This window comes from Egretta garzetta, unplaced genomic scaffold (assembly GCF_000687185.1).
Source record: "Egretta garzetta isolate BGI_Z169 unplaced genomic scaffold, ASM68718v1 scaffold291, whole genome shotgun sequence".
NCBI classification, from domain to species: Eukaryota; Metazoa; Chordata; class Aves; order Pelecaniformes; family Ardeidae; genus Egretta; species Egretta garzetta.
Window position 1 is genome coordinate 1,261,974 of NW_009258783.1, and position 16,526 is coordinate 1,278,499.

General features: G+C 37.7%; 1 protein-coding gene across 4 annotated transcripts in view; it reads right to left on the reverse strand.

The window, feature by feature from the left end:
- USP6NL (USP6 N-terminal like) overlaps window positions 1-16,526 on the reverse strand; it is a 130,116-nt gene that overhangs the window by 28,432 nt on the left and 85,158 nt on the right. For all 4 annotated transcript variants that reach the window (XR_004841288.1, XM_035889158.1, XM_035889159.1 and 1 more), the window contains 4 exons: window positions 9,691-9,798; window positions 6,471-6,580; window positions 3,780-3,828; window positions 1,837-1,957 (listed from right to left, as the gene is read on the reverse strand). Coding sequence is in view for 3 of the 4 variants with exons in the window: in XM_035889158.1 (XP_035745051.1) it covers window positions 1,837-1,957; window positions 3,780-3,828; window positions 6,471-6,580; window positions 9,691-9,798 (388 nt within the window). In the remaining variant the exon portion in view is untranslated. The remainder of the gene's footprint in view (window positions 1-1,836; window positions 1,958-3,779; window positions 3,829-6,470; window positions 6,581-9,690; window positions 9,799-16,526) is intronic.

The window sequence follows — 16,526 nt, forward strand, 5'->3', positions numbered from 1 at the left end:
CATTTAAAACATATGCATTCCAAGAATCACAGGAAACCTAGGTTGGAAGGGATTCTGGAGATTATCTGGTCCAACCTGCTGACAGCAGGACCTTAGATTAGGTTGGTAATATTTAATAAATTATAAATTGGGAACTTTTGAGTTATAATTAAGGTTTTGTCAGCATATCTATGAATGCAAACTTCCTTAACAGACGTTGCCAAGACAGCTTCAATGTGTGTGTGAACCTATGGCACGATGCTTCATGCACCCTGTGGAGGAACTCATCAAGCCTTGGGCTGCTCAAAGCTCCCTCCCTCCCTCTCTAATCACTTGACAGGCACATGCCCTGGAACTGGGGCTGGAAAGGAGAAGGGACAGAATGAAGGACACAGAGAGAGAGAGGTCTGAACGGGGTGTTCAGCAGCAGTTACACAGGCAGTACACTGACTCCCAGGTGTACACAAGCGACACATTCTGCCTGTGAGTCCATCACCAGCTACCAGGTGAACCCTTCTGTTCATCACAGCAAGTTCAAATGATGACGACAAAAATCAGCCTGAGAAATTCATATTAAGAGCTCTCCATTAGCATCATATTCCAAGATTAGGACTCTTCTGTTTTAAAAAAGGTGACATGGACAAAACACTAAGACATAAAACCTGGAAAAAGTTTTAAAATCCTTTTTAACAGTCTACGCAATCTTAAAAAGGCAAGTAAACCTCTGTGAAGTTCCCATGTATCAAAACTAGATCAGCTGATTTGGTATTTAACGAGTTTATTTAGACATACCCCCCAGAACACCTAAAATTTTCTGTGACCTTTGAGGAGCTCAGCATTCTACATAGCTGTATTTGCACAGTTGTGGTTGTATGGCTTTTGATGATTATTAAATCTATAGATTTTTGGTAAGATTATTTTAGTCTCTGTTATCATTGTGTAAAGCTCCAAGCAACTCTGACTCTTGAGGAATTCAAAATTTCTATTATGACATTGTCAGATAACAGTGGTTGGTTTTTTTTTTAAAAAAAAAAAGTGATAGCTTTGCAGTATAAACAGAAAAATAGCCAACTAGCACTTCGTGTTGGGGGCAGAGAACATGGAGGAACACTGTAAAGCCAGGGAAGGAAGCAATCACAGTACGAGAAATTCTTAAGTAAGGAAAAGGAGCCAGAGCCTGATGGAAATTTGCTAAAAAGCCCACGTTCTAGATAATATTTACTTTTTCAGGCTTCCAGGAAGTACAGCTTTTCTGAATCACCACATCATTAACATCTACAAAAGATGCTGGAGTTCCTGAACTAGTTCCATACCAATAGGCATGGAATATGCATAGATCACACTAAATGCGGCATAGAAAGAGAGAACTACCAATAACATAAAAGTAACAAGACCGCAGGAAACGCTGTGCCAGGCAGAGGTAAACCACAGAAACTAAAAATTAATGCCTAGATACACTGGCAACTTTTTACTGTGGATTCCTGTCCTTCTGAATGATACCATAGCAGCAGTATTACTCAACACATTCTGTATTAGGTTTCCACTAGTTTTATATTGCTTATATAGATATCTACATAACCAGCTTTCAACTGGTTACATTCCCTGAGAGACTAAGAGGAAAGGAAACATCTGATTTTCATTAAGATCTATTTGAAAGATATCACATATAAAAGCAATTACTTACTGTTATGGGTGAGCTTCAGTAACATCCAATACCACCCCCAAGTATAAAGCTCACATTATGTCCTATTTTGACTATACAGACAGAACAACATAGTTCCACTTTCAAATAATTTACAATTTAAATAGGGCAGATTGAAACCTAGTATATACACTAAGTGACATGAAACTCCATACCGTGCATAGCATGCTTTGGACCAGAGAGAAGTTTCACCAAGGCCCAGAAGGCATCTTCTTCATTCATGTACATAAGGAGTAAAGCTGTGATCTGGCTCATTCCCTGACAGTATCCAACTTCCTAAAAATCAGACAGTGAAAATATTAAAATGCTGAAGAAAAAAAAAAAAATCCTCATAACCATGAGCTTTTAGTTCTTCCTTGAGCTAATGGAGGAAAGAGGATGCCTGTCCTGATGGTGCAAGTTCCCCAATTATGGCACCACCAAACACAATATTTATTAAATGTTTGAAATATTGACAGATGGAAGGGAAGATGCACAACCCTCCAACTGAGAGGTAAACTGGAAGTCTTGATTTTTCATTAGAACTCTCTACTGACACACAAAATCCCTGTCAGTACTAATAATTTCAAGTAACTGTATAACCTTATTCTCCAGATGGATGTATTTTCCATTTAGCTGTAATTTGGGTTTTTTGCAGGGGGAGGATCTCACTTTGTTTTGCTTTACAATCAGGGCACCACCTAATAAACATAAGACTTTGCAAGAGTGACCTATAACTGCAAACCTGCTCAAGTTTAGCAGCCCATAGCAAGCACACGTAATAACCCAAAGATAAAAAAAAAATTATTGTTCTAAAACTGAGCTTGTGTATTTCCTCTGCTATTAATTTTGACTTTTATGGCAGGAACCAACTGTCACTATCATTTAGCTGCTCAGATAACCCCACTGATAAAGTATTTGTAAGGACAACGACTTAATTGTTGAATAAGTTTTTTCATGTTTATGAGTTCTTAACAGAACTATGCTCTAGAGATAAAATCAAAGCATAAGAACTGCTATACATTAAGAGGAAAAATGCAACAACATAAGTACAAAATAAAAACCTCGCTGCAGCATTCCTATAATTACACTGTACAGCTGATTTTAATCAATATTTTTCATGCAACTTGAAGACATTAGTCCAATGTTCTGTAAGAGATATATAAAGGCCCTTCCAGAGTTTTATTTCTCAGTGTGTCAAGGCTGCTTAAACTGAAAAGCTTAAGACAATGTAAAAAGTGAAAGACAATGAATTCCAGCAATGTATGGGCCAACAATTGCAAGGAGACAGAAACCAAAACAGGACAGAAAGGTTGCATTTCCTAGAACTTTGAAAAATGAAACAAAGTGGTATTTAGTTGGAGTAACTGCTTAATTTCACTTTCTTCTTCTTAACTTTACATATTTTTACATTGAATGTTACATTTTATATCCATCAGCAGCTGCTGATGGATATAAAATGAAAGATGTACAAAAATGATCAAAATGGGCACAATAAATGAGGGGATAGTGCATAAAAAAAACCCCAAACAGTTAAATGTGGACAAGATAGCATTTCTGTTTCTTCTATTTTTTGCATGCAGCCAAAAGACATTATAAAACACCTAAGTGTCTAACGCTTATGATACAGTCTGGAAACCCCACTCTAACAAATCCTCATCCAGGACTGCAGCCAAGACTGAGGGCTTAAGTAAAGAAGGTGCAACCTTTAAAACCATTTTCCATTTGTTAGACCCCTCCAGGTTATGAAATACGCCTGTTTAATCCAACATGCATCTTTCTGCAGACTGTTTTCATTCCCATCATTCAAATGAATGTGAGGCACATAATATAAAGGGGGAAAAATATCAGTAGCAGCACAAATTCATCACTCTTATTAGATACAATACTTAGCTTCGGTCAAACTGTATGCACAGTTCAGTCTGTCCAATAAGATACCCATAATCAAGTTGCTTTGTTTTATTTTAACTTCAGCTCCAAACATGTCAACAAACAAACAATTTATTTCTATGTACTTCCAAAGGTCTCTGAAATGTTTGTGGTTTTTTTTATTTAGGGAGAAAGTTGTTACCTTATGGCATGTTCAGAGAAACCATATGAAGTGTGGTATACAACTTACCGTATTATATATGGAATATGCAGCTAAAACATGGAATAAAGATTGTTGCCTGGAGAAATAAGAGTAGAAAAGGAAAATACTATAATATTGTCTTTTGTAAAAACAGAAAAACATAAAAGTAGTGAACTATGTTTTGGAAACATGTTTCCCCAATTTAACTTGTCTGGAACTGAAGAACAGGACAAACCATGCTTTACAATGTTATGCACTTCTGATTTTAAACCAACATTATATTTAGCACTTTTCTGATGGTTTACACGTTGAAAGGTTTCAAAAAATACCTTTAATACTTTGAGAAGGCAATGATGTCAGATCATCATTTTTACTGATGGGTAAAATGAAACATAGAATGTGCTACATTTCAAACACTGATTTATTCTGAATGCCAAACTCGAAACACCCCAGACCTGATTTCTGTGCTTGCAGAGTACTAACAGCTGTTACTAATTTCAAACAGAGACACAGAAGAGTTGAAATACACAAAGCAGCCACAACGGTGTCTTAATCTTGGCACCCAAATTAAAGGCTGCTTTAGTGATTGCTACTGTCAAACTGAAGAAAACATCAACTCGGATTTGTGTCCTATGCTCAGTCCTCCAGAGTATACTGATCTCCAGGTACTTTAGAGTTAGAATTACAAAAACCTTTCTATAGGTCCTTTTCTTTCGGTAAAAACAGTATAAAACCAAAACCAAACTCTGCTCTTCTCCATTCGGGATACCGAAGTAGTGGTGGAGAGCTCTCATAATGAATTTCTAAACTCATATCTACTTTTTGCAATTTGTTGGAGAGAGATTTTGGAAATCTGAATGCCTGCTTTCATCTACAAATAAAACTGCTAAAATTTAACTGCTGAGTCGTGTGTACTGTCCTTTTTCTGTCCAGTGAAATTCCCTCTGCCTGTCACTAATCAAATGTGTAGAAATAGATATTAGCAGGTTAAAAAAAGAAAGAATAAGGATAAAGCTGCAGGTTTTCTATTGGGAAGCAGATGCATATCTGGAGAATTTTGCCAAAACATCTAGATTATGGCATTTTTGTTTGCTCTCTTGCAGAACTGAAGCTTAGCTGTTCTTCAGTAAGCAAAGTAAAGTGTAACTTAAAGTACTAGATATTAAACTGGAGTCTTATTTTACAAGGACAAACTCAAAGGTCCCAAATGTACGCAGGAACCTTCTATATGTTCAGCTGGCCATATGAAATGCAACATAAGAGCTCAATCTCATTCACAGCAAGATACATAAAGTAATGGCAATTTTAATACTATTTACTCTAGATGATACCACTAAAGACCTGTAAAAGAATGAACATTTAAAAGACATACAGTCTACTTAAAAGTCAAACAAGCTATTGATTTACCCAAGGGACTTTATTTCATTGCTATGTGAAATGATTTCTGAATTTTTCATTGAGGCATCACTGGAAGTGCATAATATATGTACAGTAATTCCAAGATCTATTCCAAGTGTGAAATTGCTTTATGCAGCCAAAGGCTTTCCTGTGGACTCCGAGGGCATGCTCAGGGACTGGAGCTGGCTCTGCTTGTGTTAACCCTGAACTGATGGGGTAGCAAGCTTCTGCTAGCACCTAAAATGTGTGCGCGAAAGCTAACTGAGGCCCGACAGCAACACAGCCATTTTTGCATGGCACTGTGTCAGTACCATTGAGGGGCGAGGCACGTCCGCTCAAGTGTAGATAGCACTGAGCAAATATATCTAAACTACAGTGACTACACAGAATAGCTCTCAGCTTGGGAATTTTTGCTTTGTACTCCATCCTGGGTTGCAGCCATCAGAGAGTTTCCTCATATTTAGAATTTGTGCACAAAATACCTAGAATAATAATATAAGAAAATGTTTGTTTTATTATCACATAAAAGTCCACAGCTCTTTTGAGTATTGCTTTTTTGAAAATAGCAGACTACCGTAGAATCTGCCTTGGAAAGAAAAGGAGATTAAAAACTGAACTAATACAGTCACAGAAGGGAAAAAAAAACCCTCTTCATCTCAGCAGGGTGCTGATGCTGCAAGCTAGCAACAATGCTGATGTTTGTATCGCCACTTATTTCACTATGAAGCATTTTTAAAGATGACAGCTGCCTAATATTCCTCTTCCAATGACAGTGAAAAAAACAAAACAAAACACATTTTGAAGAAATCCAAAAGCATTAAGGCCTACATTTGTAAATAATTAAATGCTCACATCTAAAACACTGTTTTATTTGGTTCTGAATTAGATACTAGGAAAAGAGGAATATAAAATCCAAAGGAAGGCAAAAATCTCTGGAAAGATTAAGTTATTAGAGATGCAAAAAGTTATTTTGTTTTTGAAAATACACAGTTAAATAAAATGATTGGGTAATAAATCTATAACTAATGTATTAGCTTGGAATTCCTATGCTTATGTATTTACAATATCTGAGAGGTTTTTTTATTAAATAGGAAATAAGATGAGAACAGTTTAGAAATGGTTTTCTTTGGAATGCTACTGACCACCTTGTAGTGACGGAAAACTTGTTGGTTGGAAGTGACCATCTGGTTTTGCTGAGTAATGGTAATTACATCATTGCACACAGACAATCCTGCTTTGAAAGTTGGGGGCTTACATTCAATACTCTTGCATAAGCCAAAGAGGCTTGAGGCATATTGGAACCTAGTTTTAAGACAAAACAAAACCTTTTAATTTACTTACTTAACACCGTATCTGTCTCGAAACATGATATGATCTCTGTAGGTTCGATTTACATCAAGATCAATTTGCCTAATATCTGGTGAAGACCCTCGTGCTTGACACTTCAATTTCTAGGAAAACAGTAAAGAAGAGAAATTAAGTTTAAAATTGTGAGCGCTGAAATAGCTGAAACTTGCCTGACTGTACACCTACACTGAAGTATTTGCCATCTCATGATTTAGAACACTTAATATAGAATAGCAACTCACAACAATCTTAACTTCCAAAATATGCATATGCATATATGTATTCTACAGAGTCAGGCACATGCACACAGTACAGATTTAAAAAGCCTAATCCCGTATTACACATTTTTGTGGCACACCATTCACTACCCATATTCAAGGCTATGTTTCAACAGTTTAAATTTCTAATTGCCATTTCTCAAGCAGGGACATCACTGGAAGAAGACAGAAAGTGAGTTTTACTACTCGGGAACAAGAACCTAAGATGCAAGTGCTCCAGAACGGACTGTAAAAACAGTTTAAATTGTGAAGGTAGTAAGACAAAAAAAAAACAACCCCAAAACCCCACACCACCCAAATCCCAAAAACAACCCAAAAAACAACCCCAAAATAAAACAAAACCCTGCTCTTCTCCAGTCGGGATACCAAAGTAATGGTGGAGAGCTCTCATAATGAATTTTTAAACCCACACCTACTTTTTGCAATTTGTTGGGGAGAGAAATGATTTAGTGTGGTTTTCATACTTTTCCTGCCTTTTCGTCTAAGTAGAAATAATAGCTACATAGCTGCCAGTTATTATCTAAGTATAGATAATGGACATTTCTATAGTCATTTCCTCCGTTTTTCTGTTCTAATCTAATTTAGTTGTAGAATACCTCTACTTTAGCACTTGCTTTAACGTTTTATAATTAAATCCAATTTTGTAATTGAATACTTAAGAAGCCTGCACAGGTTAGATTGCCACCTTATTTTTTGAACTTACAATAATTTTCTCTTGACATTCATTCATTCATTCCCACTTCTGTCCCTAAAAGTTGAGCTTGCAAGACATTTCTAACTGGATTCAACATGGTATTTTCAAACATTACATTTGAGTAGACATTATAGAGAATACCACAGATAATCAAAAGGCAGAACTCTACTGATTCTGGTTGAAAGAAAACAAAATGGCTTAAAGACAAAATTACAAAAATAAAGGGGTCTAACAGGGAACAGTAAGATCCATTCAGTCTGTTGAATACAATTAGAAGATTCAGGAATATCAGGTATTACTTGTAAATCAATGAACCAACTGGTAGCAGCCATTAACCAGCACAATGCTAACCACAATCTCAGCTTGGTGCACCTTTCAGTATGAAGTACTAACGTCTGGAATGATTTGTCCCCCAGACAGAGAGAAAAGAAGGGAATCGAAAATTTATGGGTTTAAGGTAACACGAGTACCAAGAGCCTATGATTTTTTGAGATATAGGAAAAGAAGCACCCTGACTCCTTGCCATCATGGGAGCCTCTAACATGAGTGAAAAGAAAGGGTACCTAGAGTTTGAGAAATGGAAAGAACAGAAGATTAAGAACTGTAATTACTCTGCACAGACGACTGAAGGAAGCTGTCTGACCTACAGCAAATGCGGATATTTCCCTTCTAATTTTAAGGTGTGCAATTTGTAAATGATACTCGTAATGAGGAGTGTTAATATCACTTCAGGAAATGTGCAAACCAGAGAGCAGTAAAATGAGCTTTTTGCATATAAAGAAGCTAGGATAACGATGGAAGAAACTCTACTTCTATATCTGAACTACAAAACCTTTTTTGTTTTGCACTAAGCACTAGGTGGCATTAATCGTCTCTGAAGATGAATTCACCTCTTTCTAAATGCTTCTAGTTTTACTCAGTATTCTTTCCCACAACTACATTATTCAGCATGAACTCTGTTTCATCCCTTTTGGATCTGCCACTAGTCCTACTTACAAAGTTAAACAAAATACAATAATCAGAAAAAGCAGCCTGTCAGACTAAAGAGTGATAAATAATTTGAAAGCAAGATCACAGACACCAAAATTCAGATAACATCAGTGTCAACACTGATCTTCTTTCATGACCTTACACGACTCCTGGTCTACTCAGACCCAAAGTCTCAGCTCCTAAAAAGGGCTATTAGAAAATGCCAAAATCAAACAAGCCATGCATTTCCTTGAAACGCTGGACATCACTTCTGTCAAAGGCAGTGAACATTTAAATTCCTGTGGGGAAAATTTCAAACGCTCTACAATACTAAATTGCCTTTCTGTTAGCTAAGCCCCCCCTATAATCATTTAGGAAAGAGAGATACAGAGAGGAAAAGACAGAATTTTAAAGGATTTAATTCCCCTTCTGCTTAACTTACTAGCCTGCACATGAACCTCACTTTCCATTCCTGGGTCTGAAGTTTAGCTCTGATGGCCATCAGCTGTATTCACACCCACAGAAAAAGTAGTTAGTAGGGAAAAAATTAGAGGAACATAACCACAGTAATTCAGAGGTTGCTTTCTTTAACTGCTACTCAAGGCGAGGATAGGGGCTGGGGGGGAAAGACATAGCTATTTTCTTTATAGTCTAAGTAGAAGATATGCTTAAGTGGTCGATTTATGCCTGTAGAATTTTGTGGGGTTAACAACCTATCATCAGGCGCACCTCTGAGAATACAATCAAGTAACCAGACAGCGCTTTGTAAGGGATGTCTAAGCTCCACTTGGAGATGAGATGGCAGAAAGATAGCCACCTTGTTCTGGCTTTTACAAGATTAAGGCACCAATCTCCACCCCCTCCAGAATACTGGAACCCCTCTTACTGATACTCAGCTAACAAGGTGCTTCCTTGATAGACATTTCTCAAAGAGCTGTACTTTCAGAGGTTTCTGTCTTCTTACCAGGACAGGTTTTTTTTTCTTATTTTGTTTTGCTTTGCTTTTAGAAGGGCTTTTACAAGTATTTGAGGGTGCAAAAAGAAATGGAAAGAAGATCAAATTAATTACATGAATCGCAGAACCAAAAAATAAGCTGGAAAAGTGCTTTTCAATACATAGCCTTTTTCCTAGCTAAAACAAGCAGTAGAGTTCAATGCAATTTCTAATCCTTCTTTTTTTTTTTTAAACACTGTATAACAACAAAAGCTTAATAAAGCCCGTAGTCTTAGTACCCGATTTTTTTTTAATTAAGTGGAAAATCTACAAACTCACATTATAAAAGTCTTTCATTTCTTCTTTCATTTTAGGGACGTCAAGTAGTAAAGACCAGACTTGCCCTCTGAACTGCAGTGGGATTCCTTTATAAATTCTCCTATGAAACTGTAAAAAGAAAAGAAAATACAAATGCAGTACAATCTACAATGTTCTGAACAAGAGGAACAGTGATACACAACATGCTAAAGAGAAAAATGCAATTATATCAATTGTTCTAGCAAAGGGAAGACCTGCTGGGGACAAAGTGTTCCGGTGTCTTTTGAGGGACTGAAAGTGTCCAGTGATGCCACCCGGGACCCCTGTTGATGGAATCAGCAGAGAAACAGGGACCAAAACGGACACACAGGCCAAAACATCACTGTGTGCAGGTGATGCTTACAAGCTAGGACTTTGGCATGTAGGAAGGCCTATCAAAATTGTATCAATCATACAAATATTGGGAAGACTACTCCAAATTTTGTCATTTAGACCCCAAAAAATCAGATTCTTAGCAACACAATATTTCAGGACAAGCCACAAATAACTCACTGTAATTACAGACTGTAAATGGGAATGGTGAAAGGCAATCAGCAATATCACAAAGCTTTAAAAATTACCAGTACAAAAATAAAGCATAACATATTTTTGAATTCTAGTAAAACAACAGCATGCTGAAATGTATCTATGCACACCAAACACACACAAGATCACAAAATAAAACAGAATGTGCCATTTCTAAAGCTAACAGATTTCAGTTCATATTTCTAAACCAATAATCATTTTACTAAATGCAGATTAAAACATTTGCACAAAAACAACGTATAAAAGATATTCTAACTGCTGTTTCTAAGAATACAGAACAACATACCAACACTGCATGCAATTTTTAGTTGTGAAATAGAAAATTAAATTCCCCATTCCTGACACATTCTGTTCTGACAGGAAGCTTGTATTAGAAACAGGTCAGAAAGGGGTAACTCAGTACCTGTGCACAACTAGAGTCGTTACATAAAGTATCTATCAGTCTTGCCTCGGACATGTCACTGCTCTTGCACTCTCATTCAGTGGTTTGGTTCTTAGTGGGCTTATTTGAAAAAAAAAAAATCAGGAGCACAGACAACTGCCTTCCTCAGTTCTCTTCTGATTTGTATCTCTTTATGCTGCAGCATTTAGGAGCACAAAGAGCCTCTAAACAGAGAAAGATGGACTAGCTGTCTAAAGGCTTGGCTTTACGCAGCCAGGAGAGACTCAAGATAAGCAAAGCCTCAGAGCAAATGAATCCAAATAATCCTAAAAACACACAAAAAAATGTTATCATCTTTCAGAAGACATGTCTAAGAAAAGGAAAACCAGAAAGAAAACTCTAACAAAGAAAACGAACCTTTCAGAAGTTGTGTTTTTACCATTATTTTAATGATGGCACAGGGAGACAATTAGATTTAGAAGAGAACAAAACACACACAACCCCTCCCCAAACCATTTATTCTTTGTGTTTAACCTACAATGGAAGTTAGGCTTTAAAAATTTCAATTGACAAAGCTATCACTTCCTTGAAACATTTGTAGAAGTTATGTTTGTAACCTAAGAAATATTTTAAAAGAAATGTCCTCCTCAAAGACAGGATCCTTTTTTCTTTTTCACATATTTCACATCTCCAGTTCTGGAAGATTAATGAACCCCTCATTGCAGTATATTTGCAAAACTCCTGCTGTTTGGGATACATCAGATCTCTGAAGGTGTCTTTAATGCCAGCAAGGATTCGTGTCTGGATTTTAGAATGTATAACTCTTACACAAGTAAGGTCACGACTTTTTTTTCCTGTCCCCTTTTCAAATGAAAATTTTAAACTTGTACAAGATGCAACACCAAACCTGGAAACTGCCCACAAAGAAAATGTGCTTTTTAAAGAAAACTTTGCTGCTTTAATATTATTAAGAATGCTAAAGCAGCAAGAAGTTATGTCAGTACAGTTTCTTCTGTAAGGATAAAGAACAACATACAGTGCTATAAAGCACCCTTCTCCGTAGATGTATATCCAGACTTCAGCTCACACAGAGAATTTCAGTGTGTGTCAACCCAGACACAAGGACAACTGCTTGCGACAGAGAGGATAATTCAGTCTTTTAAAAGCCAACCATCACCAATTGCAGCAGAGTCATCCTGAGAAGAGATTAGTCTGGAAAGCAGAATGAGCCAAATTTGTGAAATCTTTTCTGGGAACTTGAAAGAAAAAAAGTAGAAAAAAAAGAGAAGCAGTGTTATATGTCCCCAGTGGCATGTAGCTGTATTCCTCAGACCCGTGGTACAGTAAACAGCGTACCTTGACAACAAACATTTTTTGCTAGTTAATTATAATTTTGTAACTCATTTTCCAATGTCTCCAACAACCATAAGGTTATTAATGAAGAAATCCGGTTGAAGAATAAATTCTCAAGACTACTGTTGGTTGTTCTAGGTGAATGTTTTGGGAGAAGGTCAGATGGACATCAAAGGCCAGAAATAAGGCTTTGTAATAACAGGTTCTTATCAAAATAGAATTAAAACAAATTCAAATCATCCAAAGTGTGGGGTTGTTTTGCGTTTTTTCAGGAGATAAAACTGAAGGAAAAGAACAACCAGTTTCAGAGGAGTCTATGGCATTTACAGTTTTCCCACCTTCTGCACTTCCCAGACTGAAATAGCCAAATACCAGTAGAATCCTTGAAGTAGTAAGTAAAAACTGAGATAGAGAATTGTGGAAGCTCTTTTAAAAGAAAATGTTGAAAATTGAGTTGGCAAATATAACTTTAAAAAGAGCAGAAAGGACAGAGACACCAGCACTGTCATCAGCCCACTGCAATTATGCCAAAAAAAAAAAAAGAGAAGGAAAACAAACATTTTCAGTAGCTAAGATCAGAATAATTGCGCTACCTGACAAAATAAACTCAAATTACATTCGGAGCTTCTTGCAAACCATTTTAGATCTGTATCCAGCTGACTCTACTGTTCCAACTATTATTTTATTTAGGCAGAGAAAAAAAAGCTCTCAGTCATTCCAAGTAGTTACAAGATCCTGCCTAGAGACTCAGCAGAACACAAGACTAAAGACTTTCACTGTCTGCCCAGCGTATGAGAGAGAAATGTAACTCAAGAACAGAACCCTTCATGGCACAGGCTCCATTACACAAATGATAACACAGAAACAAGTGTGAATAATTTTAGATACAATGGAAAACTGAGGAGTAGCCGATACACCAGGGGGTTGTGCTCCCACCCAGAGGGACCTCTACGGGCTGGAGAAACAGGCTGATGGGAACCTCATGGAGTTCCACAAGGAGAGGTGCGAAGTCCTGCATCCACGGAGGAACCCCATGCACCAGTACATGCTGGGGGCTGCCCAGCAGGAAAGCAGCTTGGCAGAAAAGGACCTGGGGGTAATTGAACAGGAGCGAGCAACGTGCCCGTGCTGCACAGAAGACTAATGGTATCCTGGGTTATGTAAGATAAAGTATTGCCAGCAGGTTGAGGGAGGTGATCCTTCCCTTCTCCTCACCAGTGGTAAGGCCACACCTGGAATACTCTGTCCAGTTCTGGGTTCCTCAGTACAAGAGAGACATGGACATACTGGACAGAGTCCAAAAGGCTACAGAGATGAAGGGACTTGACCATCTCTGCTGTGAGGAAAGGCTGAGAGAGCTGGGACTGTTCAGCCTGGAGAAGAGAAGACTCGGGGATCTTATCAATGGACACAAGTACCTAAAGGGACGATGCAAAGAAGATGGAGCCAGGCTCTTTTCAGTGCTGCCCAGTAACATGACCAAAGGCAATGGGCACAAATTGACATACAGAAGGTTCCCTCTGAACATCAGGAAACACTTTGTCACTGAGGGTGACAGAGCACTGGCACAGGTTACCCAGGGAGGCTGCAGAGTCTCCATCCTTGGAGATACTCAAGAGCTGTCTGGACATGGTCCAGGGCAACTGGCTGTAGGTGGCCCCACTTGAGCAGGGGTTGGACCAAATGACCTCCAGAGGTCCCTTTCAACTTCAACCATTCTGCAGTTTTCTGAAAACAACACAGCCGCACTGCATCTCGGGGCAGGGGGCACAGGGTGGGGGGAATCCACACATACTTCACAGCAAAATTAATTTCTGATAATCAGTCACCAAACAATTAAATAAAATATAAATGAGCAAACTGACTATTAGCTACCTGAATATCTTTACCACAAATACCATACTACTGCCCTCTGCTGTCTTTTATTTCCTTATGTAACATAAGGTTAATAATATGTTGAGAAATGCTGGGTTGCGTCTAGATATTTGCAAAACCCTAATATACTCTTCTGTTCTCTCCAAATTACTAATTCAAATAATAAGAAAATTCAGCAAGTTACTTTACTTTTTCTTCTGCTTCTGGGGAGATGAAATAACGAGTTGATCTTCAACAAATTCTTTAAAATTAACGCTTTCTTAAAGTAGTAGCTCAAAACAAAATACAAGTATATAAACTCAGAGTTCAGATAATTATTTTATGAAAACATGCATCATTCAAAGAATGGTGTTATGGAATCTGGGACATTTCCATCAGCATAGGACATAGAAAAAAGAAAGTCATCCTCGGAAGATATAACCATATAAACACAAACTTAAATAAAAACACAGGTTCAACTTCTGTATCACCTTTAAGCTGATATTCAACCAAGGACAGTTGTCATAAACTCTTACAATTACTACTAATGTTGTTGATCCTGAAGTAGATAGGACAAGTGGACACTAGATGAAGCCCTACCACCTAGGAATTCAAAAGGAGCTTCTTATGCAAAAAGAAACTGGACCTGTAAATTGGACCTTCCCATTGTGAAAAAAAGAGAATATAAAGAATGAATTAAAAAGCTTACAAAGAAGGAAGAAAAAACCAACACTCTCAAATTTGGAATATTCCAAATTAGCTATCATCTCAACTAATGAACAACATTCAATGTGGCTTCCATGTAAAAAACCTGGAACACATAAAACCTCCCCTTCCTTCCCCTGCCCCAGTCTCTCCAGCTCATAAACCCAACTGGCTCCTGGACAAGAAATGAGGCCACTATCACACAGCACTAGTCGGAAGAGTAGGAACTGGCATTCTTGCTGCTGCAAGATATAAAACTGGTTTTCTTGAAAATAAAGCTCTCTCAGCAGAGGGACTCCGCCACCTCAGAAAGAATCAGTGATGAGAAGCATAAGAGTTAAAATCTGAAGTCTCACAAGAAAGTATATTTCTAATGAACAGAAAGCATATTTATAAAGGCCGCTGCCTTTAGAGGTTCTTCAACTTCTGTGGCTTGCATAAAAGGAAGAAAAAGTGCAAATACAAGAGTTGCTCAATCTCATTCAAAACAATCTCAGGAATGCAAAAAGGGTTCTTCATTAAGCCTCCGTGTTCAGACTCCAAACTAAGCGGAGACTTGATTATTATATTCTGTGTGAATGCCAGAATGGCTGGAAATTGCCAGCTACCCTGACCGTTTGTCTTCTTCCTTTCCCCCTCAGTTTAGGAAACTTCAATCATAGATAGATGAAGGTAGACAGTGAAAGACAGAAATACTTTGGTGGAAATACTCACATGGGAATATAACACATAACAGTTTTATTTAATCCTTCCTGAAAGTTATGATCATAGTAAGCTAGGAAGGATTTACTATCTGTGGTGGTTGATTGTACCCTGGATTATTAAGCAGTAGCATACAAATAGGAAATAAAAGCGTAAGCTAGAAGACCACCACACTGAAACACAGACTTAGCTGCTCTATGACACTTCCTGCATACGAAATGACTGATGGGGAGATGAAAGCTTTGTTTTGAGAAATACCAATGACAGAAACACACAAGGGCAGTTACACGCTTCAGACTGGTGTCTCTAAGAATCAGACTGAAAGATGACTGAAAGAAAGACTGAAAAGATGCCCAAATAATCATATAGGAATCAAGGACTTTTATACACGGTTATGGAGTTGTACATGGGTTCTTTTTATTATGTTCATAACCTCTAAATTATTACTCAAATATGGTAGACACCAGCACATTTCTGGTCTCAATGTGACAACTCTTCCGTCTCTTTCCAGTTCCTCAAGGTAACACATTACTGCTGTGCATCCCCCAGCCCCCTCCTTTTTTTTAAAAAAAAAAAGTAGGTTTAAGCACAGAAGATCTAATGTGAAAACAGCATGAAGTTCCCAGAGCCCCCATCTCTCCAGATATTCTTCTGCAGTAAAGAACAGTGGAAGATGTAAATTGAAGCATCTCACACATGCACACACACACATCAGTGTGTTCATGTTTTCTCATTAATTCTCCTTGTGAAGTTACGACTGAAAAAAATAAGGAAGCAGCCTATAGGCAGCTCTGCAAGGGTATTAAATGAAAACTGTATTTTGAGATTAAGCATATGACAGTTTTGGATAATGTAATCAAATATATGGATTCATTTACAGTATGTGTACAGTACGAACAGATTTCTTCAAGCCAAAACACTCTCGGCTGTGTATTATGAAGGCTCATTACAAACGGGCTGTCTGAAGTCCTGTACTTTGTAGGTACCTGCTCTATCCCTGGGAACATCACCTTCTCTGACTCTCCCTTGCTCTTTTTTTAAGAACACAAGCATCAAGTATGCTGTGTTCCAAAACCAAGCCATCACTACAGGTCTCATCTATAACCCTACAATGCTATTACTGTTGTTGCTGCAGTGTTCCCTTCAGTGCTGTTTCTAAACACTGATTTCAGGAGCAGACTGACTGCAAAGAAACCATGGGAATGCCTGGTGAAGTGAGTCTTTTAAGATACAGGCTGTTCATTTTCTTTAGCAATTTGTTCCTCCAGTGTTAACC